General features: G+C 35.6%; 1 protein-coding gene across 4 annotated transcripts in view; it reads right to left on the minus strand.

Annotated features, from left to right (window-relative positions):
* COL24A1 (collagen type XXIV alpha 1 chain) overlaps nt 1-24,244 on the minus strand; it is a 431,777-nt gene that overhangs the window by 355,938 nt on the left and 51,595 nt on the right. For all 4 annotated transcript variants that reach the window (XM_067726773.1, XM_067726774.1, XM_067726775.1 and 1 more), the window contains exons 4-6: nt 10,141-11,492; nt 2,995-3,048; nt 237-290 (exon numbers count right to left, since the gene is read on the minus strand). In XM_067726773.1, the coding sequence (XP_067582874.1) occupies nt 237-290; nt 2,995-3,048; nt 10,141-11,492 (1,460 nt within the window). The remainder of the gene's footprint in view (nt 1-236; nt 291-2,994; nt 3,049-10,140; nt 11,493-24,244) is intronic.

The raw sequence follows: 24,244 nt of genomic DNA on the forward strand, positions 1-24,244 counted from the left end.
CATCATATTTTGACAATAAAGACTTTGGAATACCAAAGCAGGGCTGTGCTTGCCTTTACCACTGGCTATATATAAATCCAAGTGTGGTGGGCTCTCAGAGGAGCCTGGCTCTCTGTCGGGCTAAGACCATCTTGCTGAAGAATCATGCTCTGGAAATGACAGAGGTCCTCAATATCCCAAGGTTGGCTTTTAAAAGTTAAAGATCTTCTTTACGATACTCACTAATAATCACTCACCTTTGGACCTGGTAATCCAGGTAACCCAGGATTTCCATGTGGCCCTGGTATGCCCTGCAAATAGTGAGAAAAAAAAAAAAAAGAAAGATCATTCTTAGCACAGATCTAGATACAAATAAAAGACAGTGGTTATTATAACATTCAAATAAATATTATGTAATTCATTAAAATGGATATATTATTTTACAAAGTTCTTTATCTCTTCTGAGATCTTGGATATTTCAGTCTTGGAGAAGACTAATTATAGAGCAGAACTGTGGTTTCTGTTTTTGCTTCAAAACACTGTCCTTGAGGTGTTTACGTCCTTTATTTACCGCCCCTATCTCCAGCCACATTGCTTAGTGCTACTTCTAAAAGTTGTGCAGAGTAAGAAGCCTAAAAATAACAAAGTGCAGTTGTTTAGTTACTCTCCTCTCAACATATGGTAACCCTTTCTGCACTTGGGTTTTTGTTTCTGCTATCATGCATACCTTAAAGACTTACCTCATTTAACCTTGCCCCCCTACACCTGCCCAAACCACGTTCAAGCATCAACTGAGATACCACCTCATTTTTAAATCTTGGCTACACCAGCATGAAGGGATTTCTCTTTCTTACTCATTTCCACAGAAATTGGGGCATGTAAAATTTATTTGCAATTAGTTGTATATTGCCTTGGGATATTTCTGCCATTTAAATATTTTATTGCTATTTTAACTTCCTTATGACATATGTTTAGTTTCAGAATTATAAATTCTTTGAAAAGAGTCTGTTTTTCGCAGGCTCAGCAGCCATGGCTCACGGGCCCAGCCGCTCCGCGGCATGTGGGATCATCGCAGACTGGGGCACGGACCCGTGTCGCCTGCATCGGCAGACGGACTCTCAACCACTGCGCCACCAGGGAAGCCCAAGAGTCTGTTTTGAATATTACCAGTGTAGTACTTAGCGCATAGCAACGTCTCAATGAATATTTGTCAATTTGGAGAGTTCCCTGGTGGTTCAGTGGTTAGGACTGGGTGCTTTCACTGCCGTGGCCTGGGTTCAATCTCTGGTCAGGGAATAAAGATCCCAAAAGCCACACAAGGGAGGCCAAAAAAGAAAAAGGAATATTTGTCAATTTGAATTCAATAACTGCTTCTATTTACTAAATACCTACTATTGTGCAAGTAACTGTGTTAATGCTTTACTTTTTAATTACTAATCCTTATAACAATCCTGCAAGGTGGTTATTTACTCCCATTTATAAATGGGGAACCTTAGGTTCACACAACCAGCAAGTAGAAGACTAAGATTCATCTCCAGAAGGTCCTCCTATACTCATTTGGGCTTAGTACCACACCCCTGCGCTCTTCAGCTACACCTCCATCTTGACACATAAATAGTTATTAATTATCTATTTATCTGTCTTTTCACTTCTGAACTAATAGAGCATTATGTTTCAGAAAGGAGAGGGGTGCTGGCAATGCAAACACTGAAGGTATATCTAGCAAGATGAAAACTAAGGGCAAAAATTAGATTTCATGACATCTCATTCGTGTAGTCTTCCAAAACAAATTTCAATAAAGCAGATGGAAAAATTTATAAGGATTAACAAATGAGTTTTTGATGTAGATGTGGGTGCAATGGGTATAAAGGATTATTTCACAAAGCTCAGTAGTGCAAGAGTGAGCAAGGACAATATCTTTAGGAAAAATTAGCATCAATGAAAGTTTGGGATTTTTTAAAAAAGATCACTTGCTGGTTGTTGCCAAATAACATAGAATCTAAGGAGAGAAAAAGGTCATGCTGTGGGAGAACAGCCTTAATGGTGGAGAGGGAATGCAATTAGTGCAAAGGTGAACTCAGTCCCTCAGAGAAGTAGGATCCAGGGTTTCCTGACAGAAAAGTAGGAGGACAGAAATGGTCTGCTGGCTGGAAGAGAGGGAGCAAGTTTAGAAGACACTCTGGGAGGAATGTGGTAGGTCATCAAGTATAAAGAAAGAAATGTTAAACAGCTACAACGGAGTGAGCAATCATCTTCAGCCTCATATGGACAAGATCTTGATGTGAATAGGACCATTTAAAGTAACATTTTAGGGTGATTTTTCATTATATTGTTTATATGATAAATAAAAATCAGTAAAGAAAGTGGATCATTTATGGCATTTGCATCTGTCTTTATAACACACAATCACAATTCTTTTTCTAGCTCTTTGAAGAATTTCCGCTAGTAGAAGTCCATTCTTTTTTTTTTTTTTTTTGAGGTTGGAAAGAAACTAATTCTAACACAGCAATAAATCTTTTGTTGGACCTGTGTAATGTGAGAAACTACTGCTTATCCTTAAGGCAGCTTTTTCCTCAGGACAATTACTTTTTTACTTTATAGCTCCAATATTTTCCATTATATAATCCAGGAATGTACTATTTTAAGGCCGCCCACTCTTTTTCATTTCCCAAAGTAAATGAACCCCACCTTGGACTATCAACTGTAGATGAGATCACTTTATAACTAAGAATAATGTTACAAATAGCACTCAAACAGTCACTAATCTACAAATTTGATTATCTTTCTTGAGCATGCTCACAGAGAATGCTTTGGGGCTGGGTGTTCATACTCAAATAAACAGCTGGCACGTATTCCCAGGCTTCTCTTGAATTGGCAAAGGTAGGGCTAATTTCCTACCTTTGCCAATCCAGGGCAGATTTCCAAGGGAAGTACATACTGTACAATACTAGGAAAAAACATACTGGAAAGCTACCAGTTCTAACAGCAAGTGAGAAACGGAGGTCATCTACTTACCCGTGGACCTCTCTTTCCTGATGGACCTGGGATACCTGCTGGGCCAGAAGGACCCTTGGAAAACAAATGCCGAGATATTAGGCATGATAACAGATGCATCCTCTCTCACAAGTCTTGCTAAGAGTCTCACTCCAGGGGTCCTTTTCCATCCCTAGTTACCAGCTGATGATTTTCAAACAACATGAAACCCCTCACCCTAATCAGCAGGGGTGAGAGCTAAAACTCAAGACGTCCTCTTTAATCTGGCTAGATATGGCAGCAGGAAGTCTATGACTTATGGTTACGGCCACTGTATCTGGTTTTCACAGGGACCATAACTAGTAGTTTCGTGGGTAGTTTTTTACCTAAATTTACTTTTACTACTGAAGGAGGAATTCAATTTAGGGTTTAGAGACCAACAACTACAGGTTTTTTCAAATACATTTCAACAGAAGACTTGCCTTGAAAAATTAAAGCACTAACCATTTTATGTTCTTTTAAAAGGCTTATACCAAGGATCTGTGTAATGTGTTAAACTGTTACAATGAGATCCTTCTAGTATATTCAGTAATAAATCTGCCTTACACAAAATGCAGCATACCAGGAGGTCACTAATAAGAGTTAAATGGTTTGTAAAAACAAAATATGAAAGCAAAAACAGGTCAATTTTTAAAGTATTCTGAGTTCTTTAAATGTCACTTATTAAATATATCAAATAAGAAATAGGAAACTACTACTTTGTTTCCTCATATTATGCCTTATGTCATCTTTTTTTGCTTTAACAATCAACTGTAGAAGAATAAGTGTTCATTTGGGATACGGTTAATACATATTCATTCATTCATCTGTCCATTAATTTCATTGTTACTGTGCACTCTGCTGCCATGGCATTATTCTTGATGTCTACAGAGCATACGCACATTCCATTTTACAAACATTCATTCATTATTGCAGTAAAAGTACTACAAGTTTTGAAATGAGACATATCAAGGTTAAGATATTAGCCCTACCATTAACAAGTAGCATGGTCTACTGATCCTCATTTTTATGTAACATTTTTATCTTTGAAACTTTCTCCTTTATTAATGCTACAGTCATTTTGCAGTTTTCTAATGCTCTTTATAGTTCAAACTGTCCATTTTCCTTTTAATTTTTTTCCTTCTCCTACTCCTTAATAAAAACCTTTCATGTATTCTCTAATATTAAGAGAAAAGGAATATTCCTATTCAACCACAGAAGAGTAATATTTCTGTTCTCCCTCCTGAGCCATTCAAATATTCTGCATCATTATTATATCACTAGCTTCCATCAAAAACTGACTTTCACTTATTTTCAAAAAAAATTAAAATTCTTTTCAAATTATTTCTGGTTCTGCTGTTATCATCAGAACTTACCAGCTGATGATTTGAAGTCCCCCAAAATAAGAACTAAAAATAAAAACTAAATGCAAAATTAAAACAAAATATCTAGTTTGGTTTATTGCCCTGTCACGCTACTTTGTGACATAAGAAAACACTACTACATTCACACTGAAAAAGAAGTTAATATTACAGTTAATGTTAGATACTAAGGAGAAAAGACTATATTTTGTGTTGTGACTGAAATATTTGAATTGTTTAATAAGCAATAAATAAAACTCAATTTTAACTTGTCTTCACAATTTTGCATTTCCATATCTTTGAGAACAGGTTATTAATAGGCATTTTCTAGAAACCAGAGAAGGAAAGTAATTTTATGTGACTTTTTTTATGAGTTACTTTTGATAAATAAAGTACTAAAAAAGGCACTTTAAATTTCAGCTTATTGGTTATTAAGAGAAAGTATAATTCAATTAAAAGAGCAATGGTATGGCAATCATCCAATCTAGATTCAAATCATGCTTCAATCATTTACTTGCTGAATGACCCTAGACAAGTCAATTACTCTATCTAAGCCTTAGTTTCCTCATCTTTATAATACTGATGACAAAAAATTTATTTTTCAGTGTTATTGTAAGCATTAAAGATATTGTACTATATAAAATACCTGTAACTATGTCTGATATACAGTACTTAACCAATAAACTATAGAGCAATTTTTTAAAAGGTATGGCTGGGGCACAGGCAGTATTCAATTAATGTTAGTTATAATACTATTATTACTAGGGTAATATATATACTAAGGCAAATGTATTCAGTCCTTCTAAGAGATAGTAATATCTGGTCAATTAATCTTGGAAGTCCTACATCTAAAGTTCCCTCTATAATTCATTCACTCATTCATTCATTCACTCACTCAATAAACATTAGTAAACATCAAACCCTCCCGGAGGTGGCAGTGAGATTAAAAAAACACCCATTAATAAATAAACACATAATATACATTTTATTTAGTGATATGAAGAAAAGAACAAGCAACCGAGAGAGATCAACAGTGTACATAATTTATATTGTGGTATCAGAGAAGGCTTCTCTGAGGAAGTGCTAAGTTATACCTAAAAAAGGAAGAGGAGTAACGAAAGAGGAGAAAATAAAATTCCAGAAAACAGGAGTAAAATGAATTAGGGCATGAGTAAAATAAAACAAAACAAAGAAAAATTACAGTCTTATCAAGGAGATAAAAGAAACCCAATGGTGCGATTAAGCAAAAGTGGAACAAAATGAGGTTGCAGAGGAAAGCAGGGGCCAGATGATATACGACTGCATGGGTCATGATAAAGAGTTTTTAGTTTATTCTAACTGCTTTACTCTTCAGTCACTGAAGAGTTTAAGAAGATAAATGACATGATCTAATTTATATTTTAAATCGATCACTAGAGAATTTATATAAAAGATAGCAGAATGAGAACCCTCCTTCCCTCAAAACCACTGAAAACAACAAAAAACACCAAAAGAAGAAAACATCTCTGATGAAACAAGGAAAAGACCAAAACCACAAACCAAAAATATGAAAATTCTCTTCCAAATATTGAGACAGTTTGGAGTAAGGAAAGATGCTGAGAGATGACCAAAAACAAAAAACAAACAAAAAACCTTTTCAGACGTCAAAGCTTAGACAGGCTACAGATATCTAAAAGTATATCAGTCCAGAAAGTTCATACCAACAATCCTTTAATAACAATAGTAAAGTTTAAGGAAATGGGAAAGCCACAGGACATATAATTCATGACCCTGTAAAGACCCAGTTCAAACAACCAGGAGTAAGGAAAGTAGAGCTGAAGAGGAAGAACACATTTTCATGATCTGCAACAAATCTCCTAACTTCAGGAGATTTCTGGTTGTGAGAGGGGGTAGAAGACAAGAGCATAAATCATCATATCACTTCTCAGAGCAATATAGAGGTCTTCACGTACATGAAAATGAGAGGAGATATGTTTCTGGATAGAGGACAAAATAAATATGGAAAGACGGTGTTGAAGATAGCAACTTAAATTTGATGTTGTGTACCACTACTTCCCTTTGCCTCTCCCTATAGAATTCTGAAGCAAATAGTGACCCAGATAGAGTTGTCTTTATTTTAAAAATGAGTAATAACCAGAAAGAAACCAGCAAGGGACCTATGCATATTGAGGGGAGGGGAAAGTGTGAGAACAGAAACATAAATTAAAAGTAGATGAAAACTGTTTACCAGAAGAGGAATCACTCCACGCAACAGAGAAAAAGTTCATATAGTTCACTATAGATTCAAAAAATTTCAAGATGCTATTTTTCTACAAAATGAGAGCTCAAAGAAGAGTTATAAGACATTAAAAATAACAACCAAGGTAATAAAATGTGAGCCAGAGAGCTTAAAGATTGAAAGAGCAAAAAAGAAACAATTATAGATGAAAGCCAGGTCAGAAACAATAAAAACTGACTACAACTGAACAAATCAATTAAGGGATATGGATGTAGTTTAACTGAATTCACATAAAACAAAGTGGAAAAATGCAATCACATGGACATGACTGTAGAGAAGATAATAAATACTATCATCACAAAGGACATTTAACATATACTAGTATGCCTGAAGAATAATATAGAAAAATGCAAAAGAAAAATACCTGAGAATATAAGGACAGACTTTTCTATAATAAGTAAAAATAATCTTCAGATCAAAAGAGTACCAGAAAAAACTGATACAGAACCTAACAGGTTTGATGAAATGAACTTCAAAGATAACAAAAGAACTGCATGGGCATACAGAGGAAAAACAGTCACCTACAAGTAGGAAAAATCAGGCTGGCCTCAGACTTCACACAGTAACATCCACTTCAAGAAGCAGTGCAGCAGTCTCTACAAAGTTCATCATTTCATCACCATCCACTCTCTCATTAGCTTTCTAAAATCTACCTTTAGACTTCTACACTATGCTGAAGTCAGATTCTCAAAGTTCAATAATGACTTTCCCATCAGAAGATCCAAAGGATTTCCTCCACTTTTTCTCAGTCCTCAGCTGTAGCTTTCAGCACTGCTGATCAATTTCTTCTCAAAACTCTCATCTTTGGCTTTTGTGATAGTATACTGTATTCTCTCCCATCTCTCTAATTACTCCGTCACATTTCTGCTTTTTTTTTCTTTCTTCTATAACCACAAAGCAAACATGGCTCATGATTTGGCTCTCGACTCTATGCCGAACTCCTTTCCTTGAAAATTATCTGACTCTATAGCTTCAACTATTGATATAATATTGACAGGAAAACTCCCATATCTATACCCCCTACTTTGACCTCTCTTTTTTACTTCAGCTTCTTCAACTCTTCCAACAGCTTACTGATTTGCCAACAGCACCTTAGATGTTTTAACTTGATTTCTTCTCCTAAAATCAACTTCCTCTCTTAATTATTGGTTTTAGTAATGGTATCACCATTCTCTCAATCCACAGGCTTAAAACCTTAGAAGCCATCTTGGATCCTCTACCTTTTTACTTGGTCCCTAGGTCCAATTAATTTCCTAGGTTTCTACCAAACCTTCCTTCAAAATATCTCTTGAATCCTACCTCTCCTTTGCATTTTCACTGCTGGCATCCTAGATAATGTCCTAGTCTTGTAACATCCAGATGATAACAGGAATTTCCTGTCTGCTCTGAGCACTGCCACCAGATTGACTTCCCTATTCATGCCTCTACTTAGAAACCTACAGAATTCCCCACTGAGAACCAAGATAAAGTTAGAACTATCAGTTTGAAAATTAAGACCTCTACAACCTGTCCACATCTGTCTTGGGTCTTATATTTGTCTAACATTATTCAGCCTAATATCATGAAAGAGTTTGAGCTTTAGAGGCAGAAAACCTGGGTCAAAATCCTGGCTCTATCAATTAGCAATGTGGTTATGGACAAGTAAACTAATTCCTCTGGGCCTCAGTTTCTTAACCTGAAAAATGAGGATAATAATACCAAACTTACAAAGTTCTTTTAAGATAACAAATGTAAAGGGCATGGTAGAGTGCCTGCTACCATAGTAAAACTCAATAAATTATAACTATTTTGGTTATAGGTAATCAAAAATTAATAAGAACTCAAATTATAACTATTTTGCTGTTTCTCCTACATAAAAGATATGCCAGTTCCTTTCACCTATCAAAATCGTATCCATTCTTTGAGGCTGACGTTCTGAAAACTTTGTCCACAAGAACCTATCCTGAACACATTCAGCCTTAAGTGATCTTTCATAGGGATCCCCTCAAAAACTATTTTTCTTCCCTTTGAAAATGTGTACTCCATATACTTAGTTTGTATCTCTCAGTGACATTTAATCTTACTTGACCCTGAGATATAATTATAAATGTACTTCCTGTGTCCCCGTTACCACAATGTAAGCTCCTTCTGAGCAGTAACTCTGTTATACATACCTTGTGTTTCTGCTTTGCCCAAGCAGAGACTAAGTTAGTATCTGTTGAATATACTAATGCTGAAACAACTCTTCTTGAATTTAGAGAAGAGATTAACACTCATCACTGACTTTTTTTGAAGAAAGTAAATAGCTTACATAACTGTTTAATATGACCTGCCTAATGGCTCAATTTTATTACTAATATGTTGATAATTGTCATAGCTGAAAAGTTTATTTCTCTATATTATTCAGATTTTATTAAACCCTTTAAACATTCACACTAATAAGAGTTGCTCAATACCTATCAAATCACTGAGTAATAACCGCAAAAGAAACACAAGCTCAGCAAGTGGTGTCATCTCCTATTCTATGATTTCTGGAACTAAACAAATGATTCAAATTTTATTTTCATCAAATAAAGGAAATACCTTAAGATATATTTTAGTCTGCTTGCAACCTAAAAAACAATTTCTAAAAACATATAAGTTGATTGTTTAAGTTATTCAAAAATATGAAAGGCAAAAACATAATGTTCCTAATGTGATTTTAAATAGCTTTAAATGAATTTTAAGTGATTAAAAATTTTTCAAATGTCCATCTACAATTGCACCTACATGACAAAATAATTTCAGAGCTAAAAAAAAATCAGTCTATTATCTCATAGTTTTACTTAGGCATTATTAAGTAAGTAACTTGGCTCTTTTTCTACTGATGGACTGATGGGCTGACTGGCTATTTTTGTATGAGGCAGATGGAACTTTTATTAATCCATAAATGTAAATTGGCTATATCATGAAAGATATAATGAAATATGTTACTGTTTACAATTCTAAGTGAAATATTTTAATTTCTATAATGTAAGGGTTTGCTTTTCCCCAGTGACCCACTATAAAATTATCTCTATCTAAAATTTTACACTCTATTTTAATTCATTTTTGATATGATTTTGTTGAAAGTATATTTAATAATGTATTTAAAGTATTTTTATTTAGTCTACTATAACTTTCATATCCTTCTCAACATGACTATGCATTAAGCCTATGGGTTTTTTTCATAAAAAAGAATGCTGATCTATATTTAGCAGTTGAATTCCTGATTGAATTTCACCTGAACAAGAAAAGCATATAGTTTACTCACCACTTTACCAGAATTAAGTAAGCTTTTCAGCCTTCCAATAAAAACCAAAAAAAAAAAGTACAATATTTGACCCAGGGTTGCATTCTGGTTGGATATATTATAGCAAGCATAATGTACTCATTGTAAGCCAGGGTACATCTCTAAGACAGATCTGTTCTGTACTGTTCAGCCTAGAGAATTCCTTTCAAAATGTTTGGTAAATTAGTGCATTAAGACACATTTTAAAAACAATAACTTACGGGAGGTCCAGTGTCCCCTTTTGGCCCTCTTAGATTCTCCATTTCGAGCATTGTATTAAGATCCTCATAATAATAATAATAATCATAAAGCTCAGTTTCATAGCTATTTTCGAAGGGATAAGTAGCATCAGGATCAAATTCACCTTCCTTCCTTAGATCAAGGTGATTATCCAAAAATGGCTCATCTGTCACTCTGTATAAGGTTGTGTTTAAAGTCTGTTGCAGTTCCATAAGTTCATTAGTGTGTAGATTTGCTGTGATAGCTTTCTTGACATTCTTAATTGTATCTTGTTTTATATGTGGAAGAATAGAGGATATCTTCTTAAATGGTGACAGACCAGTTACTTTATCATTATGTTGTGTGACATTGTCCAACACGTTTAGAAGAGAACTAAATTTCTCCTTGCTATTTTTCCTTGGCTCATTGAGGCTATGATGTGTCATTGGCAGGCTTAGATTTGCCTGAGTAAGTTGCTCGGTGATCATTTCTTTGGCCTGAATCACATGGTTCACAAGATCCACAGCAGAGACATTCTCTGAACGAAGAGAAGTTAACTGAGATCTTGATATCTGGTGTTCTTGTTCTTTATGCACTGCCGTAGAATCATTTCTGGAATCTAGAATGCTTCTGCCTTTGGTAAGTGTGTCCTCCGACAGTACTTTTTCACCAAATCTTTTGGGCAAGAGAGAGTTTTCTGGTATCTTAGCTGGTACAATAGTTGTATGAAGAAGGCTTGTCTCAGGGAGACACTGCTGTTTCACATATCTGCAATAGTTTGCAGACGTTTCTGCAGAAGGAATAATATCCAACTGACATACTATTCCTTCAAAATGGACAGAATTATTATTTATACTTCCCAAGGTAAACACACTGTTAGAATCAAAGGTCTGAACTTCCGAAAGAGTCTCTCTGCTAAAATATTTCTTTCCACATTCAGCAAACATTGAGACAACTTGATAGCTAACAGCAATGGCAAATGTGTGCCATTGCTCATCGTGAACACTGTAGTTGAAAAATACAGACTGCTTTCCTCCAAGGTATACCACTAATTTTTTAGGTAATAACTGTACTCCTAATTGCAGTCTATTTTTACTTCTAATGCTGAAGAGAAATGCATTGTTTACTCTATGTGACTGTAAACCAATTAATACTGTAAATGGCTGTTCTAAGTTGACTGGTAAAATTTTCACGAGAGGTGACTCAATATAAGAATCATTTGTTAAAAGGACACCCGATTCTGTTAAATGGACCCCCTGAGGTAATGGTGTAGATGATGATGGTACAGCAGTCACTGATGATGAATGTCTTACATCTTTGCCTCCAAGGCCTAGTTGATGAAGAATATCTATGCCTGGAAATTAAAAAGAGAGAGAGAAAGAGAAAGAGAGAAAGAATCTTACTCTTATGCATTCATGTGTTCATATAAATGTTTGAGTATACCTACAATCTTCCTTGTAGGTATCAACAGTAACCCCTAAAATAAACATGCTCTATCAATAACTAATTTCTAGGTAATGAGCGGTATGGAAAGGGAAAATAAAATGTTATACTCATAATCTGAAACACACACATACATACACCCCAATATCCCTAAACCCAAAATTTAATAAATGTTCTCTTATTCTTCCCAATTAGGAAACTTGTTACTCCAATGAATTACATGTTCAAAGATTCCCAGATAGTCATTTATATCTTTAATTTAGAACTTAAAATTTTATGACTTCTGTGTTAAAGAGAAACTAGGGACATACTTACAAAAAGAAATTTTTAATTTGGAAACCATTTTATAAATTAAGTTCACACAACCGTTTAAACTATAATTTTTCAGGCTGTTTTCCGTTTTACCTTCCGAGAATTTACAGGTCACATAAGAGCTCTCCCTATGCCTAATGCTTTAAGTGTGTGCTATACATAAAGTACCCAGTCACCCTGAAAACTCCTGGACAAGAGAACTTAAATTCTTACTGTTGCTGATCATTGTATTTTTTTCTCTCCCTTCTAAATTTCTGTCTCTTCCATTTTTTTCTCAGTCCTCCAGAGTAACTGTTAATCCAAACAGTTTGCGGAGCTTCTCAATATTTATTATAAAATATAGGTTTTATATACATTATATAATTACGATTTTTCTGGTTTTCATTGTAATGTTATTGATAGTATACTGCTTATCTCCCTTACCCAATTATAAACTCTTGAAGACAGATTCTATGTCTGCTTCCTTATTGGATATCTAGTATACCTGCCTTCAAATAGTTCTATAATTTCTGAATGAATAAATCTGCCCCACAGAATCAAATCAGATGTGACATTTACTTCTAGAGTTCTATAACTCTAGGACTTGTAAAAGATAATAAACTTCTCAAGGATACAGAACAGCTTAGTCAGCCATGTGATCTTTATTATTCTTTGGGTTATAAATCTCCCATTTGTATCATTGTATGTACATAATCATTTCCAACAAGAAATGTTAAAGAATTGTTCATTCATCACTATGATAAATGAGGAAAAACAAAGATTTCTGAAGATTAGCCAGCAAGGTTACACATCATCTTAACTTTCCTTTTATAGGAAATTAGTAGATATTTGATAACTCACTTTTATTACAAATCGCAAATATAGTGGCAAATGTCCACCAAAATATTCCTAACAGCAGTTATAAATTATATGCATCTCCAGGAATTTGGGGAAATACTTTAAAGAAGCCTCATAAAAACACACAAAAAAATCTTTGACTTCTCATGTTTTAAAATTATAATTTTTAAAAAAAATTAATTTTACTCCATAATATGGCTGTTTGTTTTAACATAAAATATGAATTACCAGCTAAATCATTCCTAATCTTCAATGAAAATTTACACTTCTGAAACGTAACATACTTAAACTGTGACTTTGGGTACTCTTAACCAATGCTAATTGCTTGTAAGGATATTCTCAATCCAAGAAATAAACTATGGAAGAAACACCGCTAATGTGAAAATCACCATGCTTAAAATATATACAATAATAAAGTATGGGAAACATGATCTGGCATTCTATGATGCCAGATCAGCTATTCTTACATAAAGGAAGAGTCAAAATTATGTGGTATGATATCCAGGGCTGCTACTTGCCCAAAGAAAACCAGTCTTTGTATTTAACCCATACTATGTACTGCCTCAAATTTCTGATTCCATTAGAATGAAATTCTACTAGAAAGAGTATTATTTTAAAACTTTAGTATACATACATTTTTGATATTTATATATATACATGTACACATATATATATATATGCTTCCTTCAATTCTAATATATATGTACACATATATATTTCCTTCAATCCTATTTCTGAGTTTTAATGACAAATAGCTAGGATTTTTAAAAAATCAAATGTTTTAAAGCATTAACTACACAAAAAGCTTCTCGACTGAACCTTCCTTGCATTTCTAAAATAAAATCTACTTGACGGTTATATTTTATTCTTTTAATACCTTACTGGATTCTTCCAGAATATCTTATGTAGACTCTCTGCATTGATATTTATGAATTAAGACTGGCCTGTGGTTTTCCTCTTATTTCCCTTATCTTTATCTGACTATAATGTTGAAATTATTTTTTATGGCCCAGAACAGTTTAAATACCTTTAAGATTCTTTTCAGAAGTTAGATAAAACTCAGTTGTAAACCAAACTTATGTTGGCTTTTTCATTGATAACTCTTCATTCACCTTCCTAATTTATTCTACGTTGATTGATTTATTCTAATTTTCAACTAAATTTTTAATCAATTTTTTAAATTTATATTTTTATATGAAATAACTTCCTTCTAGGCTTTCAAATGCATTACTCAGAGATCTTCATGTAATATTCCCTTACAATTCTTTTTGTTTCCCTATTTCTGTGGTTCTCTATATAATTTTCCAATTTTGAATATTGTGCTCTATTTTTTTTTTTTAAATAAGTGGCAGAGTGGCATTCAAACCCACTCTGCATCTAGAACTCTTATTTTATTTTTTTATTTTTGGCTGCCTTGCGTCTTCGTTGCTGCATGCGGGCTTTCTCTAGCTGCGGCGAGTGGGGGCTACTCTTCGTTGCGGTGCGCAGGCTTCTCATAGCAGTCGCTTCTCTTGCTGCGGAGCACAGGCCCTAGGCGTGTGGGCTTCAGTAGTTGTGGCACGCAGGCTCAGTAGTTGTGGCTCACAGGCTCTAGAGCACAGGCTCCATAGTCGTGGCTCACAGGCTTAGTTGCTCCATGGCATGTGGGATCTACCTGAACCAGGGATCAAACCCATGTCCCCTGCATTGGCAGGAGGATTCTTAACCACTGCTCCACCAGAGAAATCCTCTATTTGTTCTTTAGTATAACTATTGCTTATTTCAAAAGTATAGCCTTTGGATTTGTTTATCCTTTCTATTATTTTTGTCTGCTTTCTGTATCATTAATTTCTGCGTTTATCTTTATTATCTTTTCCTATTTTCATTTGGTTTATTTGATTCTTTGTCTAGTTTCTGGCAATGAGCACTTAGTTATTTATAGCACTTAAGCAATAAATTTCCTCAATACTGCTTTTGCTATATCCCATAGATTTTGATGTGATATTTTCATTTTGTGTGATATTTTCATTTTTGTAGTTTTCTAGAAACTATGCAATTTTTACTTGTATTTTCCCATTGAACCAAATGATTTCAGAGGAAATGCAAAATCTTCCAGTTAGAAGGGTTTTTGTTTGTTTTCTAATTTTGTTAGTAAAATCTAACTTAACAGAATTGTGATCAGAAGACAGTGTCTAATTTGCACTTTGGTTTTGAAACTTAGCCTAATAAATGGTCAATTTTCAATAGAGTTTGGTAAGCACTTACAAAGGTGTTTCAGGGCATAGAATTTAATACCAGTTGGCTGAACCTCGTTGTTTATTTTATATCCTCTATACCCTTATTTTTATACAATTAATCTTTCATGGACTAAGAGGTAAAGAAAGTCTCATCACTATTATGTCTTTTTGGCCTTTTATCTCATGTGGTCTTAACTTTATGAATATTAATGTTATGATTGCTACGCAGAGACAGTCATAAAATTCATATATTTATTGGGTACTGCACCTTATCTGGAATTAAGACCCCTTGCCCCACTTTTTGTTTGCATTTGTCTGATATACCTTTGCCCATGCTTTTATTTTCACCTACATTGAAACACTGCTTTAGGTAAAGAGGAAGGAGTTTGTTTTGTGATCTAATCTGAAAAAAAATTTTTTGAATATAAAATTAAATCTATTTAGTTATTGATGTGGTTTGTTTAAGCTGTCATATTTTACGTTTTCCAATTTTTAAAGTCACTATGTGCTTTGTTTCCTTTGCTTTTTGTGCTTTGTTTACTTTACTTTTGTATGTAGTTCTTTTGAAATTAGAAATGTTTGTATTTTTATTCTAAAGTTGACCTTTAAAATTATAAATGTATACAATATCCCTAGCCCTCTTTAGACATATCTATTTTTCAGTGAACAATGTTTCCTTTTCTTTTTTCTCCTTTTTCCCCCTTTACCACCTAATATTAGTCAATAGGATTTTCTTAGTATTTACCTTTTCATTATTAAATACTATCCTTACAGTATTTGATTTATAAGCTTTGGATAATTTTTAATTCCCAGCTTCTGATAAGCCAATCAGCAAACTTAACCTACTTCCTGGGGTTTTTTCCCCTTTCCTCCCATTTTTTTTTAGTGGTTGTACCATTCCTATATTGTTAGTTCATATGGTATTTAGATTCTGTTTCATTCCCATATTTTCTTTTGTTAAATAGAGCCCGTCTTTTGTAGCTGTTTTCTCATTTACTTTTTGCTGAAGTTTATGTTCTATTAGCTTCATCAAGAAGGGTTCATGAGAACTTTTCCTGACTTAATTGTTAGTAGTTTTGTACCTTAATTTTCACCGAATGTAACATTCTTTGTTGGTATTTTCTTTCCTTGGATATCTTGCAGTTATGGTTCCACTGTCCTTAGGTGTTGAATGTTAGGAGAGAAAAATCTGAAGTCAGACAATTTTTTTCTCCTTCTAAGTGACTCGATTTTTTTAATAGCATACCCAAAAGATCTGTTCTTTATCTTCAAAGTACAGCGATTTTTTATTATGATATGGCTTAATATTGACCAGTCTGGATAAATGTTTCCAGGCACACAGTATGCCCATTTGTTGTATAAATTCAAGTCTCATTTTTTTGTTTTTGGGTTTTTTTTTAACTTCATGAATTACACCCTTGAATATTTATTTTATTTTATAGTTTCGATTTTCTCCTTCAAAAATTCCTATTATAAGTATGTTGAATCTCCACGGCCGTCCTCTATATCATTTCTCTATAAATGTTCCTTATCTTCAGTTCCATGTTTGATTTTCTCATATCTTTGTGTTTCCTATGTCTTATCTCTTCATGTTCCAATTTCATTTCGATTTGTAAAAGGGTTTTTTTCCCTACCACTTCTTTTGAGTTTTACAAGCTCACAGTTCATTTCCTTTTAATATCTTACCATCTCTTCCTTTTCCTGAGTTCTTATATTTCTGCTTTATGATCTTCCTTCACAGGTGATTTTTTTTAATGTACACATTCTTGTTTTTGCTGTTTTTCCCTACATTTTACCTTGTTGTGTCTTTCTATGTTCGTTTCTTATGGTTTCATAGCCCAGCAATTTACAGAAGGACGCTGCGGGAGAAGATGGAGGGCCATGCCTGCCAAATCTCAAAACCCAAAGGTTCCATTTCAGCATTACCGGAGTTTCCTTCTCAAATGGCTCCTTGATACAGCCCCACCTTCTTCTCTGAACCAAACCCAGTCCAGGAGGACTTCCACAGCCAGCCCCACTCACAACTCCTCTCTCCTTCCCCTGTATTCCCTTCCACTGGCATGTACTTCAGAATGAATCCTTCACCTTAGGAAGCAGATTTTTACATTTTCTGAGCTCTGTCCCCACTGAGCCATTTAGCTATTATCTGTGATTCTTTCTTATACTTCCTTCTGGGCAGCTTCGGTCCTCCCCAGATCCTGTGACACTTGTTTTGTACAAAGGCTAAAGGTTAAGTACTTCAGGGTGTGCTCCTCACCTTCAGGAAGTTGGCTTTTGCTGGTGCTTTCTGAAATCTTACTATTGATTTTACTCCATAGGGCACCTGCTTTTCTCAGCAAGATTCTGGGAGTCTGCAGATTATACCAGTCCCCTAGTTTTGGTGAAAATGCAGTTTTCAGGTTCATTTATTATTTCATTCACCTTGTATCATTAGTATGATATCCAGAAACAGAAATGGAAAGAAAATATCTCATGGTTTCAAGTTTATACTGAAAGTCTATACTCATTTCACAGATGAAGAATCTGAGGTCCAGAGAGATTAAGTAACTTGGTCAAGGACACACAGCTAATGAACGGTAGAAATGGATTTCAGCACAGACTGACTTCAAAGTCTACCATCTTCAAAGTCTACCTGCCACGTTGTCTCACAGCCACTGTATTCTCCATACCACCTCGTTTCCCTTGGCAAGCCTAATTAATCATGGCAGGGTTATTTCTCCCAACAGAAATCTCACAGTGGAAAATATTCTCTAGGTAGCCACCAGAGTTGGTAGCTGATGTGAAATCTAATTGTTACTCTAGTTTTACCCTCTCATGTCTCACTGTGAATGTTTAGCAAATCCTTTGAGTAGATGTTGACTGCAGAGAACACAGGCATACCTCAGAGATATTGCAGGTTCTGTTCCAGACCACCACAGTAAAGTCAATATCAGAATAAAGTGAGTTACACAAATTGCTTAGTTTCCCAGTGCATAATAATTTATGTTTATACTATACTGTAGTCTATTAAGTCTGCAATAGCATTATGTCTAAAAAACAATGTACATACTTTAATTAAAAACTACTTTATTGCTAAAAATTGCTAACTTGCTAACCATCATCTGAGCCTTCAGCGAGTTGTAATCATTTTGCAAAACAGTATCAAAAACACTGATCGCGGGCTTCCCTGGTGGTGCAGTGGTTGAGAGTCCACCTGCCAATGCAGGGGACACGGGTTCGTGTCCCGGTCCGGGAAGATCCCACATGCCATGGAGCGGCTAGGCCCGTGAGCCATGGCCGCTGAGCCTGAGTGTCCAGAGCCTGTGCTCCGCAACGGGAGAGGCCACAACAGTGAGGCCCGTGTATCACCAAAAAAAAAAAAAAAAAACACTGATCGCAGGCCATAATACATAGAATGAAAAAGTTTTAAATATTGTGAGAATTACCAAAATGTGACACAGACATGAAGTGAGCAAACGCTGTTGGAAAAATGGCACCAATAGACTTGACTGAAACAGGATTGCCACAAACCTTCAATTTGTAAAATATGCAATATCTGAGAAATGCAATAAAGTCAAGTGCAATAAAATGAGGTATGCCTGTAGAGAACTGTTAAGGATAAAAAGGCACAGACAAGAGGGGTAGGGAGAACAGGAGAAAAAAGAAAATGTCTTCTATCTGAATACAGAATTTTTACATTAATTTAAGCCTACCCCTGGATACCACCAAATTGCAAATTTAAATTTAGATATTTGGTACTGATGAATATAGCAAGAAAAATCTTAGTTGTCTATAGTAAGTTACTTGTTTCATGAGTGGCTCTAACCAGGAAATCAATGTAGTTTGTGTCACTTAGGAAATTAGTATTTAAAGAATACTCTTTATCAACAGATAAAGGCACTTTATTAGATGGCTTACATTGTTTAAAGAATAAGAATAATAGCATTTATTAAACTGTTTCTATGTACCAAGAACTATGCTAAGAATTTTACTGTATTAAGCCACATAATTCTCATAACATAATGACGTATGTGCTATTGTTAATCCATCTGACAGTTATAAAAACAAGTCACAGAGAATTTAAATGATTTTCCCAAGGTCACCCAACTAGGAAGTTCAGAGGCAGAATTTGAATGTAGGCAGTTCTCTAGAGCCAGTCTATTAGCATGGCAACTTTTCGGAATGCATATGTAGCCTGATGGCAGAATTGACTGTATCTCCACCTATTTGCTTCTTAAACAGAATACATCATGGTGTTGCCAAGACAACGCCTTGCTCTTTTAACTATAAACATCAAGCCTAATGACTTCATCCAAACCATGGTTTCAGTAACCACATATGCTGACTCACAAACCTCTCTTCTGGGTTTGAATAACCAATTGCCCACTGAATTTATCCAGTAGAGGTTAGTTATCCCACGAGCACTTCTAACTCAATACATTTCCCCCCAGATTCGTTCCTCTTCCTTTAGTGCGTTTCTCAGTGAAGATCCCCACTACCACACCAGGAGTCTGAGTAATATTTTTATAGCGTAAATTATATCATGGCATTCTCCTGAACAAAATTCTTCAATGGCTTCCCATCACACTAAAAGTGCAATCCAGAGTTTTACGGGGTACATGAAACCTATGTCACCAGTTCCCTTCTTACCTATCTCATCTCTCCCTTCATTTCATCCCACCTCTGCTCCATCCAAACTGGTCTTTTCTTATTCCTTAAAACCACTAAACTCATTTTTAACTCACAGCATTTACACTTATTTTTCTCTTGGCTTAGAATGCTCTAAACCCTTAGTTCATTCTGATCTAGGCTCAAATGTGACCTCCTCAGAGAGGCTCTCCCTGGCCACATTACCTAAACTATAAAACAGTTATCCTCCTTGCCCCAATAACTCTCTAACTCTAATGTCTTACTGAGCTTTATAATTTCTTCATAACACTGAAAATTTAGGGGAAAAATGTATGTATATATAAACTATTACTTGGCTCTCTAGTTGAAATGTAAGTCCTTCAGAGTAGACCTTCATCTTGTTTTAACAGTAATATTCCAACAACTAGGACAATGACTAAAAACAAAGTAGGTCCACAGTATTGCTTGAATGAATTAATCAATCCAGTCATCTAACCCAGAAACCTGGTAATTATCTTTGATACTTCCCTTCCCGCCCATTCTCCATATCTATTCAGTCACCAAGTCCAACACAAGCCTTAGTTAGGCTCTCTTTAGTCAGATTTTAATATTAGCCTCCTAATAGATTTCTCTGTCTCTTGTGAGACATCCTTGTCCCATCCATCATCCACACTGCTGCTAGAGAAAGCTTCCTAAAGCACAGAAGAAAATGAACATTAGTTCATGACACCCCTTCCTACAACAACACATCAGTATTTCTCATAGCTATTAGTACTAAACTCAATCATCTTATTTCTGCCCTCAGGCCCTTAATGATATAACCTCCTGCCTATATTTCTAGTCTCACATTCCATACCTTCCTAATAAACTTCACTGCTTGGCAATATCCTGTGCATATTATCACATATTATTGCTGGGAAGGTTGGCACTGACCATGATTCCACTGGGAAAGCATAACTGGACACTCCACATAAGGACTTTCCTAGACTCTTCTCCCTGAGTCTCTTCCCTAGACTGATTTTAATCTGTATCCTTTTGCTGTAATCTACCATAACAGAGTATAACAGATTTCACGAGTTCTGTGAGTCCTTCTAGAGCATTATTGAGCCTGAAATTGGTCTTGGGGACGGGACCCTCAAACTTGCAGTTGGTGTCAGAAGTAAGTGTGGTCTTTGGGACTGCCCCCTAATTTACACTGGTTTACACGTTTCTTCTCAATGATTTATCTTCTCACTCCACGGTAATTCCTATTCTTGATACTTAACTTTTCCTTGAATTTCTTGCCATATCAAAGCTTACAAAAACTCATTCTTTCAGAGTCCTGGTAAGTATGTCCCTCCTTGCCAAGTTTACATATCTTCTAAGACTCAGTTCAAGTGTTACCTCCTCTTTAAGCCTTCAGTTCAAGTTTTGGTTTGTTGTTGTTTTGTTACATACTAATAACAAATAGATCCTTTCTCAGTATGCTAATAAAAATCAGTCTTCTAGAAACATCTTAAAATGGAAATAAATAGTTCCAGTACAGCCAGAGGCAAGGATGACCATTATTAAACTTTGTTCTGCAGAAACCTCCCAGCCAAGTCCCAGAGCTCTGGAAACCAGAGTCATGCATCCCCAGGTAGAAACCTGGTGGATTCTTCTGCCAAAGAACAACACTTCCCAAGAGGAAAGACCTAGAGAAGGTGAAGTACAGAGATCCCTCAATGAAACCAATTAGTCCACCAGCCCCACTCACACACACAGAGCTTTCAGTCATCCCTTTGGTGCCCCCTTCTTCAATATTAACAGCGAGCCAGGGATCACCAAGCATGTGAGGACAACCTCTAACAGACACGATGGAAGCAGGAAAAGGAACTTCTAGGAGACAGAGACTGGCTGTCACATTTCTTTACAGACCATGAAAAGGCCATTTACACACTTTTGCCACACCTTAGCAGCTGGCGATATGGACAGACATCTCCATTTTGGGCTTTGGATTTGAAACAAGTGATACAAAGAAACAGACAGAGGAAAATGTGTCCACCATCCAGTGGTGGCCACAGTGGCCCATACTCCTCCTGGGGAGTAGCTCTACCTATGGTCTTGGTCCGTAATTTCCCTGGTTTCTGTTCTTAGTGACCTGATTCTCTAGACTTCCTGGCAATTCTGTGAACCACAGAATAGCTTTCAAGAAAAACCTTTCTGCTTTTTAATAAACCAGAATCAATTTCAGTTGCTCACCCTCAAGCACCTATCTTACACTGATCTCCAAATTATATTGTTAGGTGAAAAGCAATATGATAAGTATAATATCATTCAAATAAAAGCAAAAGCTATCTACCAAAAAAAAAAAATCAGTCTTCTAAGCCTGCAAGTCTAATGCTCAGATATAGGCACAGACACCAACCTGACTTGCCTTTCATTTGAAACCTATATAATAAGCAGTATGATATTATCACTAGCTAGGAGAAAAGAGAGACAGGTAGAGGGAAGATGAGAGGGAGGTGCAAAGAGAGACAGACAGGAAGTGGGGTGAGAAAGGGAGACAAAAAGGAGAAATTGCATCTCCGTAGGTGCTGAAACTCTGACTCATACCCAAGCATTTGACTCACTCCAGTGGCTATATAATTGACTCTGTGGTGGAGTAGAGTATATGCCTAAAGAAACAGACATGGGAGAGCCAATGGTTACACTTGTTTTTACAAGTACAGAGAGCCAAAGAACCATTTTACCTGTCAACATTCAACAATATTCTATCACAAACTGGAGGAACAAGGGTAGTATTATGGTTACCTTTCAAAATGTAAGGATTCTTACATTTCTTAGAAATTAGTAGCTTAAAAGATTTATCAATTTTTAGTTAAAAAATAGAGTAATATCATTTAAGAGTGTAATAAATTACAGTATTAGTGCATTATTAATTAACTAAATTAATACAAAAAGCACTTAATTTTAACAAATTCTCACTGTTTAAAATTTTCATGTATCTGGGTCAGTTAAGTCACCAAAGCTATGTTCTTTCTAGTTTGTAGGAATGAAAAAATAGAATGATTGTTTAAAATAAAATCAGAGTTGTACATGAGGAAGATCATACAGGCCTCAATATACTTTTCTTTTCCTTGCCAATTTACCCAAATTGACTAAATAACTAAGCAAGTGCCTAATATCCACTTTCCATTGTTCTATATAGCCTCAGCCAAATCGTCCATGCCAGAATTAAGACTCAAATATAGGCTTCTTGAATTCCAGTTCACTGAGTTAAGGAACTAAAGGAAGTTGTTTAAAACCAACTATTTTATTTTATTTTTTCAATATCATCAGTATATAGAAAAAGGAAAGGATCCAGAGTATTTTTTTCTACTAAACTTTATCATATGCTCATCATGTATATAATAGTCATGCACTAAGCACTTTACATGTGTTCTCATTTTACCCACAACAACCTATGTAGCAAGAATTATTATTATCCTCACTTTTAAGTTTCTGATATTGAGGCTCAAAGTATGTAAGGAACTTGCTCAAGGTCACGTAACTGGTAGGCACTGGAACCTGGGCATAAACCCAGGATTCTGGCTCCAGAATACCTGTGCACCACTGTCACTGGGTATGTTAGAAGAGGAAATTTTGACTTTACAGTATTCTTGGGCTTCCCTGGTGGCGCAGTGGTTGAGAGCCCGCCTGCCGATGCAGGAGACATGGGTTCGTGCCCCGGTCTGGGAAGATCCCACATGACGCGGAGCGGCTGGGCCCGTGATCCATGGCCGCTGAGCCTGCGCGTCCGGAGCCTGTGCTCCGCAACGGGAGAGGCCACAGCAGTGAGAGGCCCGCGTACCGAAAAAAAAAAAAAAAAAAAAACAGTATTCTTAATGTAAGTACATCTATTTTGGATAAAGAAATAAAAGCAACTTATTTATAAAATGAGAAATGAAGCTTTAACCTATGTGTAAAATTTTTGGTTAAGTGTCCATAAGGGGTTTTGGCAGAAAATGCTTGGAGTTACTGCAGCTAGAATGAGTTGCTTCTTACAACAAACACATTTTTGGGTTAATTTCCACAGAAAATACTCTTCTTGGAGACACGCATTTTACAGAGATTTCTGCAGCTGTGGTTTGCACACCTAGGGATCATGAACCTGAGGAGTGCTGTGTATGTTGACAATTAGCTTACCTCTCATATGGTGTAATGTATCACACAGAGGTGTTGCAACTACGCCTACCTCACTGGCAGCCAGCCCACCAACAGAGTTATAAGGAGACTGTATCATATAAGAAAAGGGAACTTTCTGTCAAATCCTTGGAAAACTCAGTTTTAAATAATTTTTTCTTGAAATAGAATCATCTATTCATTTGGTTATACCTAAACCTCGGTTATAAAAGAAAGATTTATATTTATGAACAGGATATTTTAATGGTTTTCTTAGCTGTGCTAAAAGTTAAAGGAAGAACTGAAAACATGGCAAATAACAGATGTTTATCTCTGCATAGTCTTAAAGTCTCACTAAAATGAGAATAAGGAAATGTGGTTTAAAACTACCTAGGCAAGTGAAAGGGTAGAAGAAACAACAGATAAGAGATATCAACGAATTTTTGAAAGATGAAAAACACATGAAGGAATTAGAGCTGACGAACACTAAGGGCTTTAAGAAGGAAGTGCTAATGATGGGCAGGCCAGTTCACACTTCAAAGTCCTGAAAAGGCTCAACAACTGAAGG

Source organism: Pseudorca crassidens, chromosome 2, assembly GCF_039906515.1.
Source record: "Pseudorca crassidens isolate mPseCra1 chromosome 2, mPseCra1.hap1, whole genome shotgun sequence".
NCBI lineage: Eukaryota > Metazoa > Chordata > Mammalia > Artiodactyla > Delphinidae > Pseudorca > Pseudorca crassidens.